Genomic DNA, 15,391 nt, shown 5'->3' on the forward strand with positions numbered 1-15,391 from the left:
AGACTGGGAAATGGAAATCTGGAAGGTTAGATGAAGAATTAAGCTTGAGGAATACACCAAAGGACACATGTAGGTGAGGCAAAAAAGGCTAATCACTGGATTCTAAAGCAAGTTTACAGTGCTTAAGATGAGAAGAGGCTGTATGTTCTGGAAAGAGGGAGACAGGAGTGCTAGCAAGGCTGACTATAACAAGTGGAACAAAACAGTGAGTGGCCTCAAAATGAGGAACCTGAGGAAACAATGGATGGCAGAGACATGTTGTTGAAGAAAAGAGGCGCCAAAGACAAAGTAGGACTGGGGTAAAACTGCAGATAATGCAAAACCCCTCCTACCTCCAGGCCACATTAGCAGGAAGGAAGTAATTCCTTTTGTCTTTCCTGGATCTCCCACTATTGAGCTTCATTGGATAACCCCTAATCCTAGTATTACGAGAGAGGGAGTAAAGCTTCTCCCCATCCACTACTACCTCTATCATATCCCCCACCCACACATACCTTATTTCTAAGCTAAAGAGCACCAAACATTGTAACCTTTCCTCTCATAGGGGAGTTGCTCCAGCCCCTTGGTCATGTTAATTGCTCTTTAATGCATCTTTTCTAGCTCTACAATATCCTTTTTTATGTACACAAGGTCAGGAGATCCCCTCCATCTTGACTCACTCTGTCCTCGTTGCACGTGCTATTGTTCCAACACTGCAGCCTCCTGTAAACTCCCCTGTTCTCATGCACACACACACATCCCTCCACAGGAAACCAAAATAGAGTCATATTCAGGGGGAAGAAAACCTTACCTACTCTCATGTCAGAGATAAGAACAAGTTTGTTGTTGTTTATTCGGTCAGTCGCTTCTGACTCTTCATGACTTCATGGACCAGCCCACGCCAGAGCTTCCTGTCGGCCGTCGACACCCCCAGCTCCCCCAAGGTCGAGTCCGTCACCTCCAGAATATCATCCATCCATCTTGCCCTTGGTCGGCCCCTCTTCCTTTTGCCTTCCACTTTCCCTAGCATCAGCATCTTCTCCAGGGTATCCTGTCTTCCCATTATGTGGCCAAAGTACTTCAGCTTTGCCTTTAAGATCATTCCCTCAAGTGAGCAGTCTGGCTTTATTTCCTGGAGGATGGACTGGTTTGATCTTCTTGCAGTCCAAGGCACTCTCAGAATTCTCCTCTTTTTAAAAAGTTATGTTTGGGAAGAGTTAACAGGCTCTCTCTCTCTCTCTCACACACACACACACGCACACGCACACACACAGCCCTACTTTGAAGAGGCTCACTATGGCAAATACTGGAAAATCCTGTTCTGAAGAAAAACCTACAACAAATCTTAAAACAGCAAAAAATATTCTACTACACACATGAGTGGCAAACTTTCTGTGCATTGTTTGGTATCATCAGAACTCACTAGATGAAAAGCATTTTCAGAAAGGTTTACACTGCATATTTTTAATATGGCATTTCATTCTGCTTAAACAGCTGCTACATTTGACCTTTCCTGGTGGGTACCTTGAAATTCTTGTATGGAAAAGCACTCAATAAATTGAAGAGTATACTAAATTCACAAGTCTGGTAGGGCAGCTACTCCTGCACCCTGTTGCCCTTGCAGCTATTACAACAGTATGTAACTAAGAAATAAAGCAGTACACAAACCACAGATTATCAGCAACAGATTATCAGCAACAGATTATCCAGAGACAAGACAACTAACTCAGGAGTTCAGGCCCTTTGAGTGTCTCAACCAGTTAGGGCAGAGTATGCCCTAATTAAAGTTGCCTTGCAGGGTATAGAAGATACCCTGTTCTGTTAAAGTAATGGAAAACCCACTACAAACCCAAATGTTCATTTGATGAATTAGGCTTCACTGTCTGAAAAAGCAAAGCAAGACCTCTTGAAGCTGCTTGCAAAATTTTGTTTTCCTATTCAGATTTTGGGACTAGAATCCTAAACAGCAAATTTAAGGGCTATTCGTATTGTAACCACTTACCTGAAATTGGTCAGGGCTGTTATACTCCTATTATTTACACACGCCTCGTTCAGGGTATGCAATGCTCCCAGTTAATTAGTTATTCAAAAGGAAGCCCTGACAGAGTACCTAATTATCCAGAAGCATATACACATAAACAATTAATGTTACTTCCAATATATTACATGAATCTTTAACTTGCTTAATCTGGAAGGTAAAGGAAAGAATTAGCCCCATTTTATAAACAGAGGATACAGAAACTGAGAAGGATCCATCCAGTAAGTTCACAGATGAACCAGGGCTTGAACCTGAGTCAAAATTCACCACTCTAAACACTAGATCACACAGGCCTTAACCAAACAATCAAAAACTGTGTGGTATTTACATCATATTACATTCAAATAAAATAGCAATATACAAGAAACACTCAGGGTAGGTTCACACAATCGCAGAGGGAAAATAAGCCAGGGTGGCTTATTTTCCCTCCCCGCATGTGCTAGCCACAGGCCACATAATTAGCATAATTACTCTCAGCCTGGCACAGGTTGTCATGACATCTGAAGCCGGTGAGGGGGTGTTGCTGGGGTGGTTTACAAATGACCCTGAAAGCCTAAAATAAGCCATGGTTTTCAGGGTGGTCTGTAAACCACTCCAGCCAGCCAGCCACACCCACCCCCGGGTTCAGATGTCATGAGAACCCAGCTAATTAGGCTGCTTGTGACCAGCATGCACAAGGATGGAAAATAAGCCAACATGGCTTATTTTCCCTCTGTGATCACATGAACCAGATCTCAGTTTTGATAATCATAGGGTGATCAAATAGTAAACCAAATAAGGCAATCAACAATATCCAAATACTGCTTTTCAGCATTACACTGTTAACATGATGCATTCTCATTCTGAAGTTCAGTTTTAATATGCAGCAACTGAACATGTTAACATCACCCAACTTTTTAAAAAATTCCGTGACTTAGCCTAGTTGTAACTGCCCTACATTGCATTTTTCAAAAGGACTTGGAAAATTGCAAATTCTAGCGAAGCCTACAGTCCCCTTCTCCAAAATCAAGCCTCAGGGCTACAAAGCTTGTATAAGATTGCTCAAGCCAAGACTGTGTGAAAACAACACTGTCATTTTCTGCCCAGAGGCAAAGATAAGTTCACATTCACTCTTTGTTGTTGTTGTTTATTTGGTCAGTCGCCTTCATGGACCAGCCCACGCCAGAGCTTCCTGTCGGCAGTCACCACTCCCAGCTCCCCCAAGGTCACTCTTCACTCTTAGATCTCTTCTAAAATTCTAAAATCATAGTTCAAGAGAAGTGAACTGCTAGAACAACGTTTAAAACCCTCTGTTTCAATTAATATTTATTTTCCCTAGCACAGGCAGATCAAGGTAAAATGGCCAAGATACTGGCGATTTTATTTCAAAGAAAGGAAAACACAAGGAACAAAGGTGAGTGAGAAACTAAGGGCACAATCCTATGGCCACTAGTCAGCAGCTAGACAGCCATCCGATTGGTCGGTTCCTGGGAACCAACCTTGGAGGCCGCACTCCGAGGTCAGTTCCCGGAGAACTCACCCCACCCCTTCCTGCACCGCCTCACAGGCAGTGTGGATTGGCCCCGCACTCCAGGCATTCCTGAGGGCGGGGTGGTCAGAAGTGCCGGTACAATACTTCCTATGTGTCATCCGGCCGCCTCTCCCCATGCTCCAAGTCCCACGGCTAGACAGCCAAAATCAGCTGTCTAGCCACAAAAAGCAGGGCGGCAGGAGCAGGGAGGAGATCTGCTCCTCACCACTCCTCCCACCCTGCAGTGGATAAGCGGTCGCCCCCGGGGTTCAGAGGTGACCGCTGATCACAATAGGATTGCTCCCTCTGGCTGCAATCTTGTACACACAAGATAAGAGTAGGTCCCACTGAACTCAATTCGACTTACTTCTGGGTAGACATGCATAGGATTTGCACCATAAATCTGAGATCATGCCCAGAGATATTCCTATCATTTCACACTAAAAATAATTACAGAACAGTGGTGTCACATTATGAACCCCACGTTTTCCTTTTGATTCCTACATGGGCTCGGGGGGGGGAGCATAAGAGCAAACCAGATCTGCTTGAAAAAACCCCAAACCTTTTTATTTTTGTTTGCTCAGGGTCATGTCTCACATTTTTAAAAAAATGCTCTTAGGAGGCACACTACTGTTTGAAAACACACTTTCATGTAGTGCCAGAAATACAATACACATATATCTATCTCTGAGCACAGAGTCTTACGAATCTGCATCTGAAGTCTTGTCATACACAGATTCTTTCCTTGGAGATAGCTGGAGGTTTTGCAATTCCCATCTATCCTCAGACCAACTAATGCAAATGTACCCCATTTCTTTAATAAAATAACTTAAGAAGCAAATCCTTTGAGGGAAAGCAGAGCTCTTTCAAAACACCCACAGTAGACAGTAGACAGAATATATTGTCATTGCAGACAGAAAAAAAAAAAAAAAACAGGAAGAGAAGTTACTGCTCAGCATCTTTGAAGTATTTGCATTCTTTACTGAAACCTTAAGCATAAATGGCTCTGACACCACCACAGCTGAAAAGGCACCTTTCCACAGTGTACCTGCTCTCTGGTTGTGGCACAATAGTCAGCGCTACAGAGATGGGTCGGGGGGGGCTGGTGAGCAGGAGGCTGGACTGGATGCCCTCTGGTCCCTTTCCAGTTCAATGAATCAGATTCACAGAAGCAATGAGGAAGCTGCCTGTCTCAAGAATACTGGGTGAGAGGAGGAGAACATTTTAGTTATTACTGTTAGGAAGGATATTGCCAACGTAGGAGCTTGCCAAAAGAGCACTCCCACTGACCTATGAGTAAAAGCTGGATATACTCAAGTGTGACAGTACTGAACTATATGTCACACAGCCATCAATTCTTGTGCGCAAAAGGAAGAGGCACCCTCCTACATCTCAAAATACAGTATTTATTCTACAATTTGACACACAGCAACAAGTGAAAATGTTAATATACATTCTGAAATATGTGAGGTTTCCTACAACAGCATAGTCAGGATAGTTGTCATCCATTCGTAGTACCATTAGGCATACAATATTTATCCCCAGGATCGTTTCATTAAGCACCAACGCCCTTTCTGTTTACAAGTGCCATAAAAACCCTCTGACCTCTAGCTATTGGGATCGCTCCCACTTCCCCACACCTGACAATCAGTCTAACTCTATAGCTCTAAGAAAGAAGGGGAAAGGACCCCCAAACCCCTCTCACCACTCCATCTCAGGTACTACAAACTGGAAGTATGGCGGGAGGAGAGGTATTCTTTCTTTCCTGCTTCCCCAAGCTAGCAAGGGTAAGAAAGAACTATATAGGCTGGTTACCAGACAGCAGGGAGAGAAGCTGGGTACAGCTTCAAATTTCCCTTCCTCATAAATGACCTGACCCCTCATGGATGTCAAGTAGGATATTTTGATAATTTCTACAAGGTTTAAAAAAAAGGGCACAAAATGCCCACAATCTGATACGCTGCAATTACAAGCACAGGTACAAGCTCAATGTATGGATTTCAGTGGGCATTCTAGAGTCAAATAGAACTGTTATGAGCATTTAACAGTCAAGCAAGCATTTAGCACAGAATTCACAGTTCTGTGAACTCAGATTATCTGTGTCAAGCAACCTAACCAGGACTAATTCTTGTAGTGCTGACCAAACATTCAATATTGCACTACCACGTTGCACAATTATTTGTCCTTCTTCAGCCAGATGAGACTCAAGTAATGATTATTTCACTTTTGGAAAGGCAGAATGACATGTTTCCATTACTGCTGGCATTCATAACCACAGAATTCTGAAGCACACAGATTAATTATGGAGTGCTGAGCTTGATATATTAAATATTATTGGTCCCACACAAGGGACACAGATGACCCTGGCCATGCCCTGAGACACGTTAGAAGTCTTCCCAAGCCAGAGTAACGGAAACATCGCATCCAAAGAAATCACTATTTTGATTGCATGCTAATTGTTCAGTAACGGTTAAGATGTGGGAATTTGCTCAAAATCATTACACAGCAGTAGAAGTTGTTTTTGGAAGATAGTTTCCAAAACATACCACCTGGAAAGTAGGGAGGGATGAGACATTCTGAAGCACAGTTAGATGCCTCACTGAACCAGACTTTAAATGCATGTTAGTGCATTTCAAACTGCAGTATCTTTTATCTGTATCCTAAAGATCCTTTATCAACCATTACAAGTACACCTTGACTTTCATATTTTTATATCAGGCCTAAGAGAATTTTATTCAGAAAGCCCGCTGTAATTCAAACACCGATTAAAAGGGCATTTTGATCTAACTCTATAATGGAAGAGCATGCAGCACTGACCCATTCCGATCACCCTTTTTAGCCATCTGTGCTCCTGCTAAAGCTCCCAGCATCAGACCCCACGATCAAGACTGTGGCTTTGTGCATATTATGATGAACTGATTGCAGGTCAGTGCCAAGCCAGTTGGTAAACCTGTGCCAGGGCTCAGCTCAGGAATTCCAGGTTTGACTTCTGTAATATATGGAGTAATGTGTAGGTTGCATGTTGCATAGAACATATCAACTATGGACAAGTCTGAAGATGAGACGGGGATATGATCTAACAGCAAGAATTAAACTTGTGTATTCTAGTTCCTTAAAGACCATTCAAGCACAGACATAAAAAAATGGGGCAGAGGCAACCTCCTTTTGACTTGCTCCTGTCTCATTGATTACCATGCCATCACTGCCTGCTTATATTCAATTTCAATAACACAGGTGACCATACATGTCAGTATTGAATTGAACTGAAAACTGTAACTGTGGACAGATACAAACAATACCAGCTACCAGGAACAAGATTTGAACTTAGACTTTTCACATCATACTATGGCACTCCACTCAGTGGCCTACATTTTCAGGATTGAAGACAGAAGTTAAGACTGTGTCTTATCTCTGAAAGCTTTAGCGGCCATCGTCTAGAAGGGTGGGAAGAGAGGGAAGAAGAAAAGTGGGGTAGGTGTTCCCAGCAATGTAGAAGTGATCTTCTGGCACCCTGATCGATGCTGCTGCTAGGGAAGCCGTCTGTGTATGGTTATCACAACTGGCAGACTGGACACAAATTGCAGATGCTGTGGGGTCTAAGGTGCATGTCGCAATTCTTGTATTGAGAATTCTCAGCTTTGGTTAGTTTTTTAGTTGCAGTACTACTGGCTGAGCACAGTAGCATGCACTGGTACAAGCAGAAGCATAACAGTTACCATTTTAGCTGGACGATAGAATCTGGAAGGCAGATTCTAAATCCTTTTGAAGTACATGGGTGCTGGTTGCATAACAGTATTATGCTTGAGGAACAAAGTCAATCCAAAGGCTAAGCTTCTCAAGTGCCCATTTAACATACTGCATCTTCTGTAAAAAATGATTATCTGAAGAGGATAGAATACTGGTAATGGATATCAAGTGGTAGACCAGTTTGCAAAGAGTGTGTCATCTAAATATTTAAGTAGCCCCAAAGGATGAGAGCAATTTCAGTAGGCCACTGTAAGTATTCTAGCTTTTTAAAAAGCACCAAGACGCAACAGTCAGTTTCAAACATTTATTTGTACTATAGAGGCAAACTATAGGCTTATGCAGTCCATTGACTTTAAGCCAGTGCTTTGTGCATGAGGATGGGAATCAAAATATGCGATCATATTTAAATTGTGATGCATAAAGTGACATTATGCCATAAGCGATAGGCTGACCATATCTCCTTGAGACAAAAACGGGATATTGGGATGACAAAAACGGGATGGGGTTATATAATATTCCGTATTCATGAAAAAGCAAGATAACAAAAGTTTTATTAGAGAAAGAATTTCTATGGCCAGAATGATGGTAGAAATAACAGTAAGACTCACCTTCCTGGCTCCTACACGCTGAATGGGGCTTAGCGACCACCTCTTGAATTCCCCGCCGCTGCAGACAAGCAAGGGGGCAGCGTCTGATCGTTGCTAGCTCAAGAAGCCTGGCCCAGACTGGATAAAGTAAATGGAACTTCCTCTTTCGTCACAGTAGTAGTTTTACTGCACGCATTGATTAGCATAGAGCCTTATGATAAACGCGTTCAGTTTTTTACAAAAAATTAAAAATGAGACAAAAATGACATTTATATTAAAAAGACGGGATGGTTGGGAAATAGGAAAAAAAATGGTACTGCCCTGTTTAAAACGGTACGTATGGTCAGCCTAATAATAGAATAAGATACTTTGGCCCTGTTCATTTTTATTCTTGCATCCTATGCCTATAGGATAGGACTTCCATCTTGGCTGAAATTAAATACACCACATCAAAATAGTTGAATGAAAAAATATATTTGCAAAATTAGTTAGTGCTACTGTGAAACATGAATCATTTTATTCTCCTGCTAATATATGAAATACGTTGACCCACTAATTGAGAGGCAGAGTAGCCTGCATCAAAAATTAAACCCAGGAAGTGGGAGAGAGATAGCCTAAAGGAGTCTCTCTCTCTCTCTCTCTCTCTCTCTCTCACACACACACACACACACACACACTTACTTAGTTCTACCTATCTACCTCCCTTTAGGAAAAATGCAACTCCACTAGACACTCTTTCTAATCACAGAGATCATCCTTCTCAGCTAGTCATTTTGACTTGTCTGACTTAGGGCATAATTCTATCCAGATAGGCAGCCGCCTCCGAACTTGGAGGCGACCACCTATCCTATGCAGGGCAGGAGAAGCACCGAGGCGATCATTCCCTCCATGCTTCTCCTGCCCTGCATTTTTGGCTTGACAGCCAATTGTGGCTGTCTAGCCACGGGAGGACGGAGTGGGGGAGGAGGCTACTGCACAACACATTGGATGTGCTGTACAGGCATTTCCGTCCTCCCCGCCCCGGAACGCCCCCAGACACACCCCTTTTCGGCTGCTCCGCACTCCTCTTGCGAGTGCAGAGGACAGGGCAAGCACAGAGGAAGTGGAGGGAGGCCAGTTCACGGAAAACAAGATATCCTATGGCCGTCTAGCCACCGTCTAGCAGCCATAGGATTGCTCCCTCAACTTATAGAAGCATGTATTTTATTCACTACAATATCAGCCACATAAAGCCATACAAGAAAACTTTCCCCAAACACGATTTGGCGCATCGCTTATTCACACAAAGAATTCATGCAGGAGTACTGGGGAAAGGTCATGAAAATGCATTTGCAGCAGCCACAGAATTACAATATTTTAGATACCAGTCTGTGAGCAGATTAACAGTCAAAGCAATCATGGCTGCAGTAAGATGCTTTTTGGGGGGCAAGCATGTACATTTCTTCCAACATAATTATTTTTTCCCTAAGTTTACATCCATATAGGGAACTATTCCTATACAGCCACAGATCAGTATGTGAGAAAGCTTGTGAAGGGCAGAGACAATTCAGTCAGATAGAAGGTCCAACATGATTTCTTTACTATCAGTATAAAATAATTCTGCTCAGTCTTATCACTCTCATATTTTTAAAAGTTACTTCCAGCACAGCCAGTCTTTGCTATTTAAGGGAAATTATCTATTTAAAAAATGACTACACAGGTCATCTTACTATATCCATAAGTCAGCAATTGTCACAAGACACACTGTTATGATATATTAACACTTCTAAACCGCAAACCATTCAAGTTATTGCTAATCCTCCAAGGGTGTGATTATCTCTTTCAAAACCTTGTTAGATGGAGTTCTTCATTTTCAGGCACTAGTAATAGCATAAGATTACACAAATATTATTTATTCTGTCTGGTTTTTTAGAACACTGAACAGCTGTTCAAGCTGTTCTGTGATTATTTCCTACTAATGATCCTATTCTTGGGGAGGGGGGTGGGAATAGCATTATGTTATTTGTGGCACTACTGAATGATTAAGCATCTTGAAAAGGGGTCTGAGAAGAGAAAGGTATTTTGAGTAAAATGGCAACTTACCGTCTACAGTTTTCCTACAGTTGGTTTTGGTTCAGTCCCAAACCCTCACCCTCAGTCTACTCAACAGATTTTGTACCATGAGAGCCATATCTCCCTGTGTTTTAAAATGTGGTTTGCTACAATCTGGCCAATATACAATAGATATGTCCCTGGCAAAGCTGAAGAAGTTCTCCACTAAACAAGTCCAATGTTTCTTTAGCGCCAATTTTATCAATGCTGGTGGCTGGTACTTTTATAATTAAAATGCATCCTTTACTTATTTATGAATTCTGTGCACCCCATTTTCCCCCTCCAAAATGGAGTCACTCAGTGCAGCTTACAAAATATTTTAAAAAGCATAAATAACCAATAATTACAACGCGCAAGAAGCAGCAGGGAAAACACAAAGAACCAAAACTAACATAAAATAATTTTTTAAAAAAACATATAAGGTATGAGAAGTCCCAAATTCTTCTACAAAAGGCTATTGGGGTGGGGATCACAATTCATAATTCAGAGCAAAACAAATCCTAAAATCATTACTGCAAGTTACTGAGAAAGAGGAATAAAAACTGTTTTATTATTTCACAGTGCAACAAAAAAAAATCTACTGAGTTAAAGGATACATTTGTCCTTAGAAAGCAAGCAAAAACATCCCATAATAATTATTTAGAAACAGAACTGAAGTTCAAATTGCCGCCAAGTATCCTGTACTTGCATACTTTCAACTACTATTAAAAACCCGAACAGCTCCCTTCTTTCTATGCTTCCAACTGTGTATAAACAAGCAACATGAAATGAATCTATCCCACCTAAACTGCAGGATTTGATATTAAACAGGGAGTTCCAGAAATGGCACAACCTGAACAGTACAGTTGAGGTCCCCCTCTGTTTTCAGCATGCCACCACTCCAAGTAAACTACTCTCTGCTGTTAACAACTTAACATGGATTTTTCCACCTGAAACTGCTGAGATAAACAGCTTTGCCACAACTCAAGCCTTTCAAGTATTTGAAGTCGTGTTACATTTTCACAGTGATTGCTAGAATAATCCATTCCTTAGTAACCAGATTTTGACAGATTCCCTGCGCTGCCAAATACAGTGTCACATTAAAAAACCCACACCACAGGATACAGAGGTTTGCCTAGAATAGAAAGCTGAAGTAAGAGCAGGTTTCTTCTACTATTTTTTGTTTCAAGTCCACCAATCCTGCATCCTTCCCAATATGTCCAACAACAGCTAAAGCTGGAATGTCCTCAGTAGCATTATTTCATAGAGGGGGTAAGTTTTCTGTGCAACAGATTTTGCCACACAGCCAGTTTTCATGCTTTGTATATTTGATCAAGCAAGTTCACTTGGCCACTGCATACTGTATGCACTTTCAGCTATAGAGATTAAACGCACTTGCAGGGCTCGCTGGGGCTCAGTGAACAAGGGCTTAGATGCCTTACATTCAGCATCAGCTTCTATGGCACTCAGCAGAGAAACTCCGACCTGAAACAGCAGGGCTGGAGCATAACACCAAGCTGATTACATAGATAACCCCCTCTCTATGAACTGGCATTGAAGTAGGCATGTCCTCCATCTCTTATATATCCCATCCCACAATCCAGTGTTCATCATCACTACCAACAAGCATCTGGGGAAACAAAACAATGTCTATTTGCAGTAATTAATACACTACTGGGAGTCAGGAAGTGGATGGCACGAAACCTTTAATTACAAAAGCACTACAGCAGTAGCCATCTGCAGACTGGGATCTGTGCAGAGAAGGGTAATCCCCTTTTGCACACTCCTCTGTATGTGACGAACGTAGAGTTTGTGTACATCTCTGCTGGCATTGTACTGCATGCTTGAGAATGTTACGAGTTTGCGTGTTGAGAGCTATCCAAGCTGGAAGCAGCTCCTGTGTCATGAGACACCAATGGATGGCTCCCTTCCCCACCTTCCACCCCAGCCCTGAAACAGTACATACCTCAGAGGGCCCTCAGCCCTCTGCTGAGTGACTGCCCCCATGAAACAAGCCCAACTATTATGTCTGGCAATCCAGCAGGCTCAGCCAAGAAATAAGAAGAAATCCAGCCCTCAGATATGTATTAAGCCAAAGGAAAACACAAGCTCCAAGGAAACAGCCTAAGCTGAGGGGCAGGGATTAGCCCAAGCACATGCTCTCCAGTACAAGCTGCCTCAAACATCTACAGAAAGCAACCCCTTCCACGAACAATAGTAGGGCCACGCAACCAGTCCCTCATCCCAAAACCAAGGAGCACAACAACTGCAATAGTTGGCCAATGTTTAGAAAGTTCCCTGCACCACCTCCACACTTCACCCTAAAGATGTTTTCTTCTTTGGTATTCTCCCCAACAGTTCCACCCCAGGGAAAAGATGGAGAAGACTGTGGGAGAGGGATGAGCAGTAAGCAAGTGAAGAACCTGCCAACTCTCACTGAATGGGGACTCCTCTTCTAAAACCAAATGTGAGTGGATCAATTTTATGATCTGTCTCCACTGGTTAACCTCCAGCATAAAGCACACTAGCACCTGCCTGCCCCTCCTTCACCTCCCCTTACTCCCTTCATTCTCTCCTTACACAAGCCACTCCTTCCCCTCAAACACACAATTTAATCCTCCTGCCTCTCCCACCCCATCCTCCTCTACTTCTATTCCCACATACCCCTAGACTTTTCTCTCACAGGGGTCTCCCCAGCCAACAGCCCCTCTTTTTTTTCCTCCCTGCCAGCTGCCCCTCCTGACTCCTCACCCCCAGCAAACCAGCCACGCTCACCTCACCAAGTCTCTCTCTCCCCCCTCCCCCAATAACAGGCTTCCCTGCATACAAAAATAAAGACGAGAACTGCTCTCTTCTAAAGTCCTTTTGGCTTCCCATTGGGAAGCAACCTCACTGCCACCCCCAAAGTCCATTTCCTGAACACGCTCAGGGGAACCCACCCCAAGTACTCCCACATCTGAGATGCACAACGAAGTAAAACACTTTCTCTTGCATCCTTTACACACACAGACACAGTCCATCACTTCAAGGGCCTCCAGCGCCACCAGCCCAACCCCCTCCCCACTCCAGAGTTCTTTCTAGGAGCCAGGAGAAAATCTTAGCACGGATTTTAACTTGCTTCTCTTCCTTTTTGCCCCCACCCCGTCACACACATACACCTCACACTTCCCTCAACGTGGGGACAGTCCGTCCCCCCCCGAATATATATACTGGCCCCATGTATATACACATACTTCTCTCCCTTCTCCACGTCACTCCAGCCCCCTAGAAAAGGCTCCCCTCGAGTCTCGGCTCCCTACACCGTCAGGGCCGCTCACTCCCCCCTCGCCCCTCCAGTTCTCAGACTATGGAGCCCCTCTTCTTCTCCCCCCCCCCACACACACAGTCACACAGCCCCTCCGGTTCACCAAGTCCCGCTCCCTCTCGAGCAACACCTTCCCCTCTCGCCCAACTCCGAGGGCCACGGACGGAAGAACTCCGAATTAGCGCGCCCCCGTCACACGCACGCCCTGGCCGCGCCCCCACCCGAGACAGGGGCTCCCTGCGCGCTCGCCTCAGGAGCACCGCATCGAGAGCCCCCTCGTCTCCTCAGGCAGCTGAGCCCCCTCTCGAATGAATTAACGCCCCCCGCCCTCACACTCACGCAGATATACGCATTCTCCTCACAAAAGCGGGGGGGGCTTTCCAATGCTCTCCTCACAACAGCATCTCCCCCCACCCCAACCAGCCCATCCAAACGAGCCCCTCAGGCCCCCGCCCACATCACCGCCGCCCTCCTCTGGAATTAGCGCCCCCTCACAGCGGCCCCCCCCACAACGGGACCCCCCTCTGGAATTAGCGCCCCCTCACAACGGCCCCCCCACAACGGGACCCCCCTCTGGAATTAGCGCCCCCTCACAGCGGGACCCCCCTCTGGAATTAGCGCCCCCTCACAACGAGACCCCCCTCTGGAATTAGCGCCCCCTCACAACGGCCCCCCCACAACGGGACCCCCCTCTGGAATTAGCGCCCCCTCACAGCGGGACCCCCCTCTGGAATTAGCGCCCCCTCACAACGAGACCCCCCTCTGGAATTAGCGCCCCCTCACAACGAGACCCCCCTCTGGAATTAGCGCCCCCTCACAACGGCCCCCCCACAACGGGACCCCCCTCTGGAATTAGCGCCCCCTCACAACGGCCCCCCCCCACAACGGGACCCCCCTCTGAAATTAACGCCCCCTCACAACGGGACCCCCCCTCAAATCCTCGCAGACAGGACCCTCACCAATCGCCCCTCCACACACACGGGCACGCGCGCAAGCGTGCACCGCGCACACGGCCGGGCACGCGCACTCGCCCCCTCACTCACCCCAGCACCACGAGCTCCCCGTATTTGACGGGCTCCTTGTTGGGCGCGCAGTGCTCCTCCTGGCTGGGAGAAAACATGGGGCCGCCGCCACCGTCGCTGTCGCCGCTATAATCCCATGCGGGGCAACCGCAACAACAATAAACGTGAAAATAAGAATAATTCTAAAGAGAAAGAAGCGGAAAGGGATCAGGAGCCCGTCCGGAGCCTCCTCAGCGCCGTTGCCCTTTCCCCCCTCACGGGGAGCGATCGGTCGGGCGAAACGGGCGTCCGCCTTCGCTTCGCGCGCCCGCCGGCGCGGACTCTTCGCCTCCGTCTCCCTCTTTCTCTCGGCGAGCGCCCAGCGACGACAGCCACAACGGCCGGAGGGGGGCCGGGAGAGACCAACAAGCGCCTCCCCCCAGGCGCGCGCGCGCCCAGAAAGGAGGCGTGGACAAGCTCCTCCCCTATCCGGCTTGCCAGCCTCCCCGCGACTCTCCCCTCCCTTCGCGTCAAAAACCGCGATGGTATCGTCCGGTCTGTTATGTAAACATAGAGTAAGGCAAGGAAGAGGAGGAGGCTCTTAAAGGGCCCGCCGCCTCCGGTTGAAAGCCGCGCCTCCCATCCAGCGGAGGCTGGTGGCTCCGATTTCGGTGGGGCAATCAACCCATTCCAGGCTTCAGTCAGAACTCTAAAGGAGCTGTCCGAGGTGCTGAGCCTATTGGGGGGTTAGGGTTCAGCACCTTGGATGGCACATTTAGAGTTCTGGCTGAAAGCCAGAATGGATGCATAGCCCCACCGAAATAGGAGCCACCAGCCTCCACCGCTCCCTTCCTCCACCGTGTTGCGGGGTAGGAAGGGAAGGGGCTGTTGCGTGCCGCTTATTGGCAACGGGGACACCGAGGCTGTCGGGCTGTCGCGATCCTCCTTTTGTGCGCAACGTGCGTCGTTCATTACATCGCACCATGCCCTGGTGTGGGGAGAAGGGGAAGGAAAGAAATGCGTCGGCGTCGTCCCCCAGCGTAGCACTAGAGCCAGAGGAGGGGGTGTTCACCCCATGGATCTGGTGGGCAGTAGTGTCAGGGCAGACAAAAGGCAATATTTCCTCGCTTGCTCGCTCACACACACGCAGCACAA

At 46.0% G+C, this 15,391-nt stretch overlaps 1 protein-coding gene across 1 annotated transcript in view; it reads right to left on the bottom strand.

Annotated features, from left to right (window-relative positions):
• Positions 1 to 14,626, bottom strand: part of PELI2 (pellino E3 ubiquitin protein ligase family member 2) — a 122,328-nt gene extending 107,702 nt beyond the window's left edge. The window contains exon 1 of the mRNA XM_084835581.1: positions 14,279 to 14,626. Within this exon, the coding sequence (XP_084691707.1) occupies positions 14,279 to 14,355 (77 nt within the window). The 5' untranslated portion in view covers positions 14,356 to 14,626. The remainder of the gene's footprint in view (positions 1 to 14,278) is intronic.
• Positions 14,627 to 15,391: the final 765 nt, after the last annotated feature.

This window comes from Heloderma suspectum, chromosome 1, assembly GCF_057233095.1.
Source record: "Heloderma suspectum isolate Gila_16-S chromosome 1, 16-S_ref, whole genome shotgun sequence".
NCBI classification, from domain to species: Eukaryota; Metazoa; Chordata; class Lepidosauria; order Squamata; family Helodermatidae; genus Heloderma; species Heloderma suspectum.